At 44.1% G+C, this 15,325-nt stretch overlaps 1 protein-coding gene across 3 annotated transcripts in view; it reads left to right on the top strand.

Annotated features, from left to right (window-relative positions):
• hao2 (hydroxyacid oxidase 2 (long chain)) overlaps positions 1-15,325 on the top strand; it is an 82,054-nt gene that overhangs the window by 44,315 nt on the left and 22,414 nt on the right. For all 3 annotated transcript variants that reach the window (XM_067992968.1, XM_067992969.1, XM_067992967.1), the window contains exons 2-5: positions 4,687-4,839; positions 7,297-7,448; positions 8,247-8,530; positions 12,103-12,321. In XM_067992968.1, the coding sequence (XP_067849069.1) occupies positions 4,687-4,839; positions 7,297-7,448; positions 8,247-8,530; positions 12,103-12,321 (808 nt within the window). The remainder of the gene's footprint in view (positions 1-4,686; positions 4,840-7,296; positions 7,449-8,246; positions 8,531-12,102; positions 12,322-15,325) is intronic.

Here is a 15,325-nt window from a genome sequence, read left to right as displayed (position 1 = left end):
GGTTGGCACCTCATTTTTAGGTACGCCTGGTGCTGCTCCTGGCATGCTCTTCTACACTCCTCAATGAATCAGTGTTGATCCCCTGGCTTGTTGGTAATGGTAGAGTGAGGAATATGCCAGGCCATGAGGTTACAGATTGTGCTGGAATACAATTCTGCTGCTGCTGATGGCCCACAGCGCCTCATGGATACCCAGTTTTGAGCTGCTAGATCTGTTCTGAATCTATCCCATTGAGCACGGTGGTAGTGCCACACAACATGTTGGATGGTATCCTCAGTGCGAAGACGGGACTTCTTCTCCACGAGGACTGTGCGGTGGTCACTCCTACCAATACTGTCATGGACAGATGCATTTGCAACAGGTAGATTGGTGAGGACGAGGTCAAGAAAGTTTTCCCCTCGTGTTGGTTCGCTCACCACCTGCCGCAGGCCCCGCCTGGCAGCTATGTCCTTCGGGACTCAGCCAGCTCGGTCAGTAGTGGTGCTACCGAGCCATTCTTGGTGATGGACATTGAAGTTCCCCCCCACAGAGTACATTTTGTGCCCTTGCTACCCTCAGTGCTTCCTCCAAGTGGTGTTCAACATGGAGGAGGACTGATTCATCCGCTGAGGGAGGGCAGTAGATGGTAATCAGCAGGAGGTTTCCTTTCCCGTGTTTGACCTGATGTCATGAGAATTCATGGGGTCCAGAGTCAATGTTGAGGACTCCCAGGGCCACTCCCTCCTGACTCCCATAACCTTTAATACCTTTGCTTATCAAAAATCTATCAATCTCAGATTTAAAATTAACAATTGAGCTCGTATCAACTGCCGTTTGCAGAAGAGAGTTCCAAACTTTTACCACCCTTTGCATGTAGAAGCATCTCCTAACTTCACTCCTGCAAGACAAGGCTCTAATTTTTAGGCTATGTCCCCATGTCCCAGTATATAAGTATAGGAGACCTCCAAAAACAGGTACAAATGTATCAGCAGCCAGAAGCAATAATCCAGCAACTACCCTGTAACTCCTGCATGATCCCTTTCAATAACGCTGGTGGGGTTCCTCCATGCTGTTTACGATCTGTTCAGCGAGGTTAAGTCAGTGCGTTGAGTTCCAAAATCATATCTGTCCATTTAAATCAGCATTGCACGCTGATCTAAAGCATATTCTCCTTACTTTACATGCTACCAGCGTGTGCGAGCATTCTGGACGCCATTTTGGATCCTTAGGAGGCTGTGTAGCGCATTGAAAATGAGCGTTACGTGGCCCAATTTATATCCCCGAGAATAGTGGTGAACTGTTGTTTTTCAGACTGGAGGAAGGTGTACAGTGGTGTTCCCCGGGGTCGGTACTAGGACCACTGCTTTTTTTGATATATATTAATGACTTGGACTTGGATGTACAGGGCACAATTTCAAAATTTGCAGACGACTTTAAACTTGGAAGTGTCATAAACAGTGAGGAGGATAGTAATAGACTTCAAGAGGACATGAACAGGCTGTCAGAATGGGCAGTCACATGGCAGATGAAATTTAACGCAGAGAAATGTGAAGTGATACATTTTGGCAGGAAGAACGAGGAGACGCAATATAAACGAAATGGTACAATACTAAAGAGGGTGCAGGAACAGAGAGACCTGGGGGTATATATGCACAAATCTTTGAAGGTAGCAAGACAGTTTGAAAAAGCGATTAGAAAAGCAAACGGGATCCTGAGCTTTATAAATAGAGGCTTAGAGTACAAAAGCAAGGAAGTTATGTTGAAATTTAAAAAAACACTGGTTTGGTCACAACTGTAATATTCTGCACTTTAGGAAGGATGTGAAGGCCTTGGAGACGGTGCAGAAAAGATTTACTAGAAAGGTTCCGGGAATGAGGGACTTCAGTTATGTGCAAGACTGGAGAAACTGGGGTTGTTCTCCTTAGAGCAGAGAAGGTTAAGAGAAGATTTGATAGAAGTGTGCAAGATCATGAAGGGTTTAGATAAAGTAAATAAGGAGAAACTGTTTCCATTGGCGGAAGAGTTGAAAACCAGAGGACACAGGTTTAAGGTGATTGGCAAAAGGACAACGTGAGGAAAACCTTTTTGACGCAGCGAGTAGTTACGATCTGGAATGAGCTGCCTGAAAGGATGGTGGAAGCAGATTCAATTGTGGCTTTCAACACGGAATTGGATAAATACTTGAAGGGAAAAAAATTGCAGGACTACAGGGAAAGAGCGGGGGAATGGGACTAACTGGATTGCTCTTACAAAGAGCCAGCACGGGCTCAATGGGCCAAATGGCCTCCTGTGCTGTAACCATTCTATGATTATCTCCCTTTTCAAATCTCCCCGAAGTTTCAACTTTTCTAAAGTAAAAAGTAACTCTCTATGCATAACATGGTAACCAAAGGCTTTTGTGTTAGGTTTCAATCTAGTAGCCCTCCACTAAACTTTCTCCCAGACCTCTATATCATCGACCATGTGAGGGGCTCAAAACTAGACACAGTATTTGGATGAGAATCAGGGGGAAAACTCTCCAGTGGCTGGAGTCATACCTAGCACAAAGGAAGATGGTACTGGTTGTTGGAGGCCAATCATCTCAGCAGAAGACATTGCTGCAGTTCCTCAAGGCAGTGTGCTAGGCCCAACCATCTTCAGCTGCTTCATCAATCACCTTCCCTCCATCATAAAATCAGAAATGGGGATGTTTGCTGATGATTGCACAGTGTTCAGTTCCATTCGCAACCCCTCAGGTAATGAAGCAGTCCATGCCCGCATGCAGCGAGACCTGGACAACATCCAGGCTTGGCCTGATAAGTGGCAAGTAACATTCGCGCCAGACAAGTGCCAGGCAATGACCATCTCCAAAAGAGAGAGTCTAACCACCTCCCCTTGACATTGAACTGCATTACCATCGCCGAATCCCCCACCATCAACATCCTGGGGGTCACCATTGACCAGAAACTTAACTGGACCAGCCACATAAAAACTGTAGCTACAAGAGCAGGTCAGAGTCTGGGTATTCTGCGGTGAGTGACTCACCTCCTGACTCCCCAAAGCCTTTCCGCCATCTACAAGGCACAAGTCAGGAGTGTGATGGAATACTCTCCACTTGCCTGAATGAGTGCAGCTCCAACAACACTCAAGAAGCTCGACACCATCCAGGACAAAGCAGCTTGCTTGATTGGCACCCCATCCACCACCCTAAACATTCACTCCCTCCACCACTGGTGCACAGTGGCTGTAGCGTGTACCATCCGCAGGATGCACTGCAGCAACTCGCCAAGGCTTCTTCGACAGCACCTTCCAAACCCACGACCTCTACCACCTAGAAGGACAAGGGCAGCAGGCACATGGGAGCAACACCACCTGTACATTCCCCTCCAATCACACACCATCCCGACTTGGAAATATATCGCCGTTCCTTCATCGTCGCTGGGTCAAAATCCTGGAACTCCCTACCTAACAGCACAGTGGGAGAACTTTCACCACACGGACTGCAGCGGTTCAAGGCGGCGGCTCACCATCACCTTCTCAAGGGCAATTAGGGATGGGCAATAAATCCTGGCCTTGCCAGCGATGCCCACATTCCATGAACGAATAATAAAAAAAAATGAGCCTAAACAAGGTCTTATACAAGGACGGTAAGGTACTTTTGTATTATATTGGAACGTCCTCGCAGGCCATCTTAATACTCTATTTGCCTTTGCTATATTCTTGCAGCACTGGTCTTTAACCTTTAGAGACTCATGTATTATAACACCTAGATCTCTTTCCCATTCAACAAACCTTACTACCCATGTGCACAACCCTACATTTATCTACATTAAATGGCATCAGCTGGACATGTGCCAATTCCCCTGTCGCAGCTAGATTTGATTGTAGTTGTTTTTTCTCATCCAAAGTTCTAACATGCGCACAAATCTTTGAATCATCCATAAATTTGTGGACAGCGCCCCAGTGCATTAAATCTACATGGCTTTGATTTTTAATTATTTGACCGTGAGATTCAGTGACGCTGGCAAGACCACATTTATTGCCCATTCCTAGTTGCCCTGAGAAGGTGGTGGTGGTGGATCATCTTCTTGAACTGCTTCAGGCCTTTTTGTCATGGATTTAAGTAGGAAATTCCAGGTTTTGACTTAGCAACAATGAATGAATGGCGATATATATGTCCATGTCAGAATGATGTGTGACATGGAGAGGGATTTGGAGGTGATAATATTCCCATAACGCTGCTGTTCTTGACCTTCTCAGTAGTCGAGGCTGCAGGGTTGGGAGGTGCTGTCAAAGTAATAATGAATTAAAACACACCTGTGAACAGACGATCCAAAAAAAAACTTAATAATCAAGAACTTACAGATTCTAATGGAATATCACGACAGTTTTTTAAGACAATAACTTTTTGTAACATTCTAGAACAGATTAACTTTTTAATTGGTACAAAAATGTGTGCCTGAATTTTTCCCCATGATATAAACAGAACACATAATGGGAATAGTTGGTTAGTGATTTTGTCTAAAAAGCACCACCTTCATAAACCACCAGGACTCTTGTCACTTGTGAGTTGCGACTAAACTTTTCCCCACTGATCACTGTTTTGGCCTCTTTAGTGTATCCTTTTACACAGAATTACATAGAATCTTTTGTAGTCTCTTCTTTCTGCAATAAATGCCAGAGAATGAGGTGCGTGTTAAAATTTCCCTGCAATCATTATTGTTTCAGAACCTCTCTGTGTGACCCGGAGATGTCTTTGGTATGTCTGTCTGACTTTGAGGTGTATGCTAAAGAACACTTACCCAAAACCACCTGGGATTACTACGCTGCTGGGGCAGATGAGTGCTGTACTAGAGATGACAATCTAATGGCTTATAAAAGGTTTGTGCTCTATCAAATACTAATGAGACCCAAATCATCTGAATTGTACAATAGTATATTGTTGAAACATGATAGGGAAAGAAATTCCAAATAGTTTATGGGGTTTGGTTATACAGCTGTAATAATGCAGCTTTTCCACTCTGTTAGATGATGACATGGAATTAATGAATGGATGTTTCAAGATTTTAATTCACTAAAAACCAGTTAACTGCAGAATTCCATGTAGGACATGCTGTAGCTCTGAATGAGCCTGAATTCTTTGAGCCTGAAATTTCTAGAGTCAGGGAAGATCCTGCAGTGGCACTATTTGCGTGGGGGTGGAGGGGCTGGAATTTGGACAGAAGCTGGTTCTGATGCAATTCCACCCTATGGAAGAAGCGCAGGAAATTCAAGGGGGCATGTCTGGGGAAGATTCCAGACTACCTCTCAAACTCCTTCACTTACACTCCCATTAGGTCCAACTGAGAGCAAGTGAGAGTTCCATTCAGAGCCTAATAAAGGCCCCAATGTTTCTAAAGGCAAAGGTAATCGATCCCAGGGGATATTGATTACTTTTCTACTTTGCTCATTAGCTTAATTAGGACCATTTTAAAAATGTTGCACCTTTGTTTTCAGCCCTGTCTGGGCCTTTGATTTACCATCAGAGTGGCAGGGCGCCAATTTTTTCACAGCTTGCACAGAATTTTGAAAACCTCTATTAGATTCCCCTTAACCTTCTCTGTTCCAGTAAAAGAAACCACTAATTTTTGAGTCTTTAGAACTATAATCTCTGAGTTGTGATATAATTCTGGTGAAGCTTTGATGTGCTCGTTCCATGGGTCTAAAATGCTTCTCACAATGGGGTGCCCAGAATTGCACATAATACTTCTATGTGGCCTAACCAATGTATTGTACAAATTCAATGTAATTTGTTTATTTTCATAGTCAGTGTCCCATGTGTAAAATCCAGAATCCCATTTCCTGATTTTTTTAATGGTTTTTCCTATTTGCAGTCCTACCCTTAAAATTTATGTACTTGCACCACTAGATCTGTACTTCCACTCTTAAGGATCTTATTTCCTTTCATGATTCCTTTTCCTCAAAATACATGACTTAATATTTTTCTGCATTGGATTGCATCTATTACTATCTGCCCACTCTGCTAACCTGCCTGTGTTCTCATATAATTTCCCACAATTTTCTTCCCAGTTTGTCATGCTCTTAACAAATTCCTTTCTTCATTATTTTGAACTACCTGGCTTAACATGTTCAAATTGGATAGACATGTGGTGAAGGACAGAATACTAGAGCCTAGTCTTTAGTTGTTTCCTAGCCTTTATTCACAGAGATTCCCCTTACACACACATCACACCCTAGATAAGCTCCCCTATAAAAAGGATACAAGATAGTCCCCAATTGATACCCACCACCTGAATACAATTAACACGCATTGATATAAATCATACAATTAACATAACACTCCTGTTAAAATGGCAGAGAAAGGAATTAGATATTAATGTGTTATGCGTCCATATGGTAGCATCATTGACAGTGATTTCTAGGCTACAGTGTATTATGATATGTTTTGAATTTTGGCATCAGCCAGATGAACTGCAGCGTTCATTTCTGGTCCTGTACATTCCTATTTCTTCTGTGACTTTGATCACACAGCCAATATTAATGAAAAAGTAATATCTCTTTCATTACCAATGATAAACAATCTTGTCATCATATTAGCAATGTCAATACTGAGGTGGGTTGAGAATTGTATTATATCGAGAAGAGTCTATGGTTTACTATTTCTATGTAATTTATTTTCTTTATAAATTATCTTTGGTCTACCTCAAGTAGCCACCACCGCTGCCCAGAATAGACAGTTAGCTTGCTCGCAGACAGTAACTAAGGAGACACTATTGACCAATACATGTGCTTCTTCCCTCTAATGTCCCATCCGCACACGCACACACAAACATACATGCACACACTGGGAATTAAATGGAACAGGAATAAAACTTCCATTTGTCCCCCACTTCATGGCGCTCAGGGTTAGCACTCCAATGGCTAATGCCATGGCACCGGCCCTATGGTATATTCTTTGGATTGGTTATTCTGTCATACCAGAAGCTGTGATGGAAAAAAGATAAATATATATTGGGGTGGATTTTCATCTCTACTGCTTAGATGTAAAGTGTTGCCTGGGCAGAAGGCAGTGAAAAATCAGGTGGAGAAAATTGCACACCCGTAATGGAGCCTGCCTAATTTTCCATCCTTCATTTAAATGGTACGAAATTTGTGCTGGCTCTGCTATGGGTGTTCTTTCCTCCTCTCCAATTTTCCTTTCTGCCTTCTTCCCGGGCGATACTTTGCACCCAGGTAGTATAGACTAAAATACAACCCAGTAAGACAGTTTAGCTTATGAAGGGAGATGCTATGGGTTAAAGAGTTTAATCTAATTTGAAATTTTTGCTAACTTTGCAGGATCCGTCTGCGTCCTCGAATGCTAAGAGATGTCTCTATAACAGAAACAAGGACAACCATCCAGGGCATGGAGATCAGTTTTCCCATAGGGATCGCACCTACTGCCTTCCACTGCATGGCATGGCATGATGGCGAGATGAGTACAGCCCGTGGTACTTCATCACTGACATTTTTGTTTAAAAGGATAACTGTATTTATATGGTTGCAGTGGTGTGAACAAAGATATGTTAACACAGCTACATGAGGATTAATATGTGATGAAATACAATTGTTGTGAGTTTTGGACACCAGTTCCTTTACATCACTTGCAAGCATTAATGAGTAACCAAAGATCAAAATATTCTCTAGTTTACTCCCAGAGGAGGAAATGATGTAAAGGAACTTATGGCCACCACTATGAAGGCCTATTATTTTTAAGTCTAAGTAGCAGCGTGCAAAGAATGCCTTTAGTGCAGGAAATTCATGTTTGCCATTGATTGTAATAGGGCGGGCTATTATAATTACCTTCTAGCTGTTTTCGGCGAGGGGTAATGGTGGAGCGGCGCAAAAGTCCCAGCAAATTATGGCATAGCATAATGAATGGTATGAGTCATTCACGCCATAATTTCCTGGAATTTCTTCACCTTAATGGCGTGCAGCCTAGATGAGCCATTACAATAGCGCAAGTATTCAGCAAATTCAGGCCCAATGCTTTCCTGTGGATTTATAGCTACCGGAACATGGATTGAAAGTGGCTAAACTAATATCCAATGATAAATAGCTTAAAAATTCATGAGAGGGAAATAGTTCACCTTTTGTACTTGGGCTGGAACTGAATCGAGGTCGAAGAATTCAAATGACAGTACTCTAATGCAATCGTTTTGAAGTCAAGGATCATCAAAATCTTACGGTCAACAAGTAAATCAAAAAAAAATGTGGATTTTGATTAGTGTTTGCGTGTTGCTTTATAGCTGCTGAAGCCATGAATACTTGTTACATTGCCAGCACATATGCCACCTGCTCTGTGGAAGAGATTTCAGCAGCAGCACCAAATGGATTTCGATGGTTTCAACTTTATGTCTACCGGAACCGTAAACTCTCAGAGCAGTTAGTACACCGCGTGGAAGCACATGGATACAGGGCCATCGTCCTAACTGTGGATGTCCCTTATACCGGCAAGCGGAGAAATGATATTAGGAACAACTTTAAGCTACCACCTCATCTCAAAGTAAAAAATTTTGATGGTGTTTTTGAGGTATGGATATTTTGCCTTTTTAAGATATATCATGAAGTTATGTGATCCCAGCCAGGATGACAGCAGGGTCATGGCAATTGGCCTCACCGCCACTGGGTTTTGGAGGAGAAAGTTGACCAGGCAGCCCATTCCTGATCGCTCTCCGGAAAATCCTGCTCAAGCATCTGCATGCGGATGTTACATAGAATTACATAGAATGTACAGCACAGAAACAGGCCATTCGGTCCAACTGGTCCATGCCGGTGTTTATGCTCCACACGAGCCTCCTCCCTCCCAACTTCCTCTAACCCTATCAGCATACCCTTCTATTCCTTTCTCCCTCATGTTTATCTAGCTTCCCCATAAACACATCTATGCTAGTCGCCTCACCTACTCCTTGTGGTAGTGAGTTCCACATTCTAACCACTCTCTGGGTAAAAAAGTTTCTCCTGAATTCCCTATTGGATTTATTAGTGACAATCTTATATTTATTGCCCCTAGTTCTGGTCTCCCCCGCAAGTGGAAATATCTTCTCGACATCTACCCTACCAAACCCTTTCATTATCTTAAAGACCTCTATCAGGCCATCCCTCTGTCTTTTTTTCTAGAGAAAAGAGCCCCAGCCTGCTCAATATTTCCTGATAGGTATAACCTCTCAGTTCTGGTATCATCCTAGTAAATCTTTTTTGCACCTTCTCCAGTGCCTCTATATCCTTTCTATAATATGGAGACCAAAACTGTTCACAATACTCCAAGTGTGGCCTAACCAAGGTTCTATACAAAATTAACGTAACTTCTCTGCTTTTCAATTCTGTCCCTCTAGAATTGAACCCCAGTGCTTGGTTTGCCTTTTTTATGGCCTTATTAACCTGCGTCGCTACTTTTAGTGATTTGTGTATCTGTACCCCCAGATCCCTCTGCTCCTCTACCCCATTTAGACTTTTATTATTCAAGCAGTATGTGGCCTCCTTATTCTTCCTACCAAAATGTAATACCTCACACACTTATCTTTATTGAAATTCATTTGCCAATTGCAAGTTTATTAATGCCTTCCTGTATTTTGTCGCAGTCCTCCTCGGTATTAACTATTACCCCCAATTTGGTGTTGTCTACAAATTTTGAAACTGTACTTTTGATTCTCGAGTCCAAGTCGTTTATGTAAATGGTGAACAACAGTGGTCCCAACACCGATCTTTGTGGAACACCACTTCCCACCTTTTGCCAATCTGAGTAACTACCTTTAATCCCTACTCTGTTTTCTGTTTTGTAGCCAGCATTCTACCCATTCTGCTAATTGTCCCCTGACTCTATATGCTCTGACCTTAGTCATGAGTCTACTATGTGGTACCCTATCGAAGGCATTTTGAAAATCCAAATATATTACATCTTGTCTACCTTTTCTGTTACTTCTTCAAAGAACTCCATAAGGTTGACCTTCCCTTTTGAAATCCGTGCTGACTATTCTTTATTATATTTTCGGTTTCTAGATGTTGGTGAATACAGGATCAGGGTCGGTTGAGGGGGCCTCTCTTATCGAACTGACTGTTAGGGCTTGTACTTGGCAAGGCCTGATGGTCATGCTCCTTACCTTAACAAAGGAGCTAACACGGAAAGGAGGGCAGGAGAGGAGAGGAGAGGAGAAGAGAGATATTTTTTTCACACCATCTCCTCTTTGCCTCAGCTACAGATTGAGATACTTGAAGATCAAGCCCTAAAAATTTGATTACGCAGTACCCATTTTTTGGGTGAGAAACAGATGACGAAGGGTATAATATGGCATGCGTTGTGTGCACGCTTAGTCTGCGCCAGAAGTGTGCTGCACGCCATATTGGTTAGGCCGATCTGTAGTTGTCTAGAAAGCCCACGTGAAACATATGTTAGGCCCATTGAATCATAGAATCATAGAAATTTATGGCACAGAAGGAGGCCATTCGGCCTATCGTGTCTGCTGGCCGAAAAAGAGCTCTCCAGCCTAATCCCATTTTCTCGCTCTTGGTCCATAGCCTTGTAGGTTATGGCACTTCAAGTACATATCTAAATACTTTTTAAGTGCGATGAGGGTTTCTGCCTCTACCACCCTTTCAGGCAGTGAGTTCCAGACCCCGACCACCCTCTGGGTGAAAACATTTCTCCTCAACTCCCCTCTAATCCTTCTACCAATTACTTTAAATCTATGCCCTCTGGTTAGTGACCTCTCTGCTAAGGGAAATAGGTCCTTCCTATCCACTCTATCTAGTCCCCTCATAATTTTATACACCTTAATTAAATCTCCCCTCAGCCTCCTCTGTTCTAAAGAAAACAAACTCAGCCTATCCAATCTTTCTTCATAGCTAAAATTCTCCAGTCCTGGCAACATCCCCGTAAATCACCTCTATACCCTGTCTAGTGCAATCACATCTTTCCTGTAATGTGGTGATCAGAACAGTATGTAGTACTCTAGTTGTGGCCTAACTAGTGTTTTATCCAGCTCTAGCATAACCTCCCTGCTCTTATAGTCAATGCCTCGGCTAATGAAGGCAAGTATTCCATAGGCCTTCTTAACCACCTTATCTACCTGTGCTGCTACCTTCAGGGATCTATGAACATGCACTCCAAGGTCCCTCTGTTCCTCTACACCTCTCAGTATCCTCCCATTTATTGTGTACTCCCTTGCCAAGTTTGCCCTCCCCAAATGCATTACCTCACACTTCTCCGGATTGAATTCCATTTGCCACATTTCTGCTCACCCGACCAGTCCATTGATAGCTTCCTGCAGTCTACAGATGAATATGGAGCCAGGAGGAGCAGGGGTGTTTCTCCACATTAAAACCGAGGGCCGTTGGCAGCCTGCGTTCGTTGTCCTCCTGATTTCCTCAACCCCTCTTCCCCTGGACGTATCTGCTACCCTCGGTCGGCGTCTCAGTTGACCGATCTTACTTCCCTAGGCAACTGGGAAGCTGCCTCTGGGCTGCAACTGGTGCCCACAGATCGCCGGTAATATACAAATGAGCCGGCAGACCAATTTCCAGTGGTCCTTCTGCTAACCTTTTGTGGCGTATGCGGCAGCTGCTTCATCCAGATCGCAATCCGATTCGGGCACGATCCAATTTCTAGGTCCAAATTTATATGTACATTTCTAATATTTATAGGCACAATGCACCTAGTGAACTTACAAGCGTACTTCAACTGTGTCTGCTGTTTGGTACCTAGATATATAACATTATTATAGTGCATATTTACACATTGCCACGAAATTCAGTAAGCAATTATTTATATTCTGATTTAAAGGTCTACAGTTAAAAGCAATCCTTGTCATTGCTTAAAACCAATCATCTTATGCTCAAATATTTGTGTGTGTATGAACTAACTGTTTGCTTTTTTATGTTACATAACTGATATTGAAAAGCTATCTGCAGATCAAGTTTAGAAACCATCGATACACTCCCAGATCATCAGTCCCAATTGAGATAGAATTGAGACAAAAAGATTTAAAGTGCCTGGGAAAAATGGATAGCTCCTACAACCCTCAAGTTGAGTTTCCCGCATAATGAAAGTCTCTTTCCACTGTACTGATACTACACTTCCACAATGTAACTATTCGTTTATCCGAACAGGAGCTTAACGGAGCAGAGGAGTATGGAGCACCAGCCAATTCTATGGATCCATCAATCAGTTGGAAAGATATCTACTGGCTTCAGTCATTAACTCGCCTGCCTATAATTATCAAGGGTATTCTAACCAAGGAAGATGCAGAGCTGGCAGTGGAGCATGGTGTCCAAGGTATCATTGTGTCAAACCATGGAGGCAGGCAACTTGATGGAGGCCCAGCTACGGTCAGTTTATCTATCTATCTCTCTCTCTCTCACACTTCGTCCTTCTTTCCTTTCTCCCTTTCTTTCTTTCATCCATGGCTTACTGTTCGCCTTGAAGTGTGGTCACTATTATTTAAGCAGGCATGACAGCCAATTTGCACACATCAAGCTCCCACAAACAGCAAATGAGATGAATGACCAATTAATCTGCTTTTAGTGGTGTTGGTCGAGGGAGGAATGTTGGCCGGAACACCAGGAGAACTAACAGCTCAACATCAGAAGATCTCACTGCTCTTTCTCGAACTGTACAAGTAGCAGTGCCTCAGTTTAACATTTCATCCAAAAGATAACAAGTAATGACATCTCCAACACTTCCTTAGTACCACACTGAAGTATCAGTCCAGATTATATGCACAAGTCCTGCAGTGGGGTTTGAACCCACAACATTCTAACATAGAAGCAGGAGTGGTACTAATTGAGCCATGCAGACATTGTAGCATTAAGATGACTTTAATCCTGTCATATCATGTCAGCAATTTATCTTACTCTTTACTAAATAGCTCTTAAAATGCAAAGAAAGCTTACAATGTTTAAAGCACAGTCTGATGTACTACTAGGCCATATCGACTGGGAAGGTCCCACACTTAATTCCTTACCTGTTTTGAGTTAGCTGATGTCAGCAATGTCAGCAATAGGTACAACAGAGTTAATCAGAGTAATGGGAAAGGTATTCTGATTTTTCAGATTCTAAGAAGGTTAATTCTGCAATCCTGTGTTTCCAGTGGAATTAGCTCTCATATCTACTTTGACCAGTTAAATGCAACATTTTTATATTTTTCTTTCTCCTCTAATTTCCTCTTTTTACTCTTTTTCTTCTGAAGGGAGCATTTGTTGCTGGGGTGCCACTTGGGTGCGGATCCCACAGGCACAAGAAGCTTTCCAATACCAAGTGACCATTCTTCATGGGTTCGATATTAAAAGGGCAGTGGGATGGCAGCGGGGTGGGGGTGGGGGGTCAATGGGTGCGTGGCAAACTTAAATAATAAAAACTTACCTTTCCCCACTCGATCACGACTTAATTGGTGGCCATTAATCTTGTTTCCGGGTTTGCCATCGGAAAGCTGTTCAGTGGGCGGACTGTGCACCCACATGACAGGCTGTTAGCTGGAGTGTCTGTATTTAAAGGACCTTTGCTCCAGTGGATTTTGCTGGAGCAAAGACCAAGAAGACCCAATGGAGCAGCACAGGGGCAAGGCTACTCCAAGATTCAGCGATGCCTCACTTGAGGTGCTACTGGCCGGGGTAAGGAGGAGGAGGGAACTATTTTACCCGGCTGATAGGAGGAAGTGCCCTGCCTCTGCCACCAAGAAGGCCTGGCTCGAGGTAGCAGAGGAGGTCACCAGCAGCAGCAACATCACCCGCACTTGGGTCCAGTACAAGAAGCTTTTCAATGACCTAACTAGGTCAGCAAAAGTGAGTACACTTACTGATTCTCCTGCATTCCGTGTTCCACATCACCTCCCCTCCCAACTCATTCTGCACTGCCAAGACTACTCCATCACATCACTCCTCACACCCACTTAAGGTTCATCCTCAACTTACCTTCACTTTCTGAGCAATTCCTCACCTCCCCATTTGTGTCCCCACCACCACCACTCACCCCAGTCCTGATCCAATGTGATGTCTCTGTCTCATACTCACTTTCTGATGCATCTCTTTCACGGTCAGCCTCACCCAAAGCAATGCATTCATCGGGCTGACCACCATCACCCACTCACACGTCTGTACTTTCTCCCCTTCTAGGGGAAGAAAGCGCAAAATGCACGGGCGAGGGCGAGGACTGGAGGGGGCCATAACAAATAGTAGTCCTCACAGACTGGAGGAGGAGGCCCTGCAGATCAGCCGCACCCTCAAGTGCTTGTCCATCAGGGACGCCGAGACTGACATCCCACAAACATCTGATGACACAACTTTAACCTTCAACACACACAACATGAAATTATGTTAATAATGCTTGCCATGTTGAACACCTCAGTATGCTCATCGCACATGACACATCTGTGATGATGCTTAATATTGCCTTCTGTTGTCTTACAGGCCCTTCAACGACCGCAGTGATGGCAGAGGGCGATTCCACAGGGGACCTGCCGGCCTCTGAGGGCGCACTGTCACATCTTAGCGAGCCATCCACCAGCGCACATACTCATACCTCAGTGGATCCTAGTAGTGAGTTAGTTGGGTTGGCACCTGGTGAGTCATCACACACTAGTGAGCACGAGCAGACACTGGTGGCAGGGGCAGCTGTGGAGAGTCCGCATCGGCGGGCGCACTCCTCTCCAGACTCTGCTCAGCTGGATACAGATGCTGAACCCCAGGGGTCATCCTTTAAAAGGAGAATGATCAAGGGACAGCAGCACATTTTCAAGGTACTGGAACAGGTGCCACGCACAGTCTTCACAATACTGCAGGGGATAGAGGAGTCCAACTCCTGCATTAGTGGAATGGTGGCACAGGTACGGGAGGGAATCTCTGAGATAGTGTCGCACGCACGTGAGCAACTGTTTGAGATAATGTCTCACGTAAGTGCGGGAATGTCTGCGATGGAGAGAAGGCTAGCCTCCATTGAGCTTCACGCATGGCTCACAAATGAGTCCATTCAGGCCCTGACAATGGCTGTTCAGACTCATGGTGAACAACGTTCTGCTGCCTTAAACAGGCAGACAGAAACTTTACAACTGGGCTTCCAAGGCATCATACATGTCCTCCAAACTGTTCTTCAGCAGGGAGGTAGGAGTGATGTGGGCCTGGTCCAGGAGAGGGATAATGGCGAAAGGGGACATGGAAGTGGGGATGCCACTCAAAGCGCTCCCATGTCCCACCTGTTGCCCCCCCTCAACAAGTACCAGCAATGCTGCCTCCTCTCCAGTTGGCCGAGTCAGCCCTTGCACAGGTGCAGGTGGAGCAGTCTTCGGCGGGACCCTCACGGGCTCCAAAACCCAGAGGGCGTAGGCCGAAAGCAGCTAAG

This window comes from Heptranchias perlo, chromosome 11 (assembly GCF_035084215.1).
Source record: "Heptranchias perlo isolate sHepPer1 chromosome 11, sHepPer1.hap1, whole genome shotgun sequence".
Taxonomy (NCBI): domain Eukaryota; kingdom Metazoa; phylum Chordata; class Chondrichthyes; order Hexanchiformes; family Hexanchidae; genus Heptranchias; species Heptranchias perlo.
The sequence above is the reverse complement of the archived record's forward strand: the minus strand, read 5'-3'. Positions and strand labels throughout refer to the sequence as shown.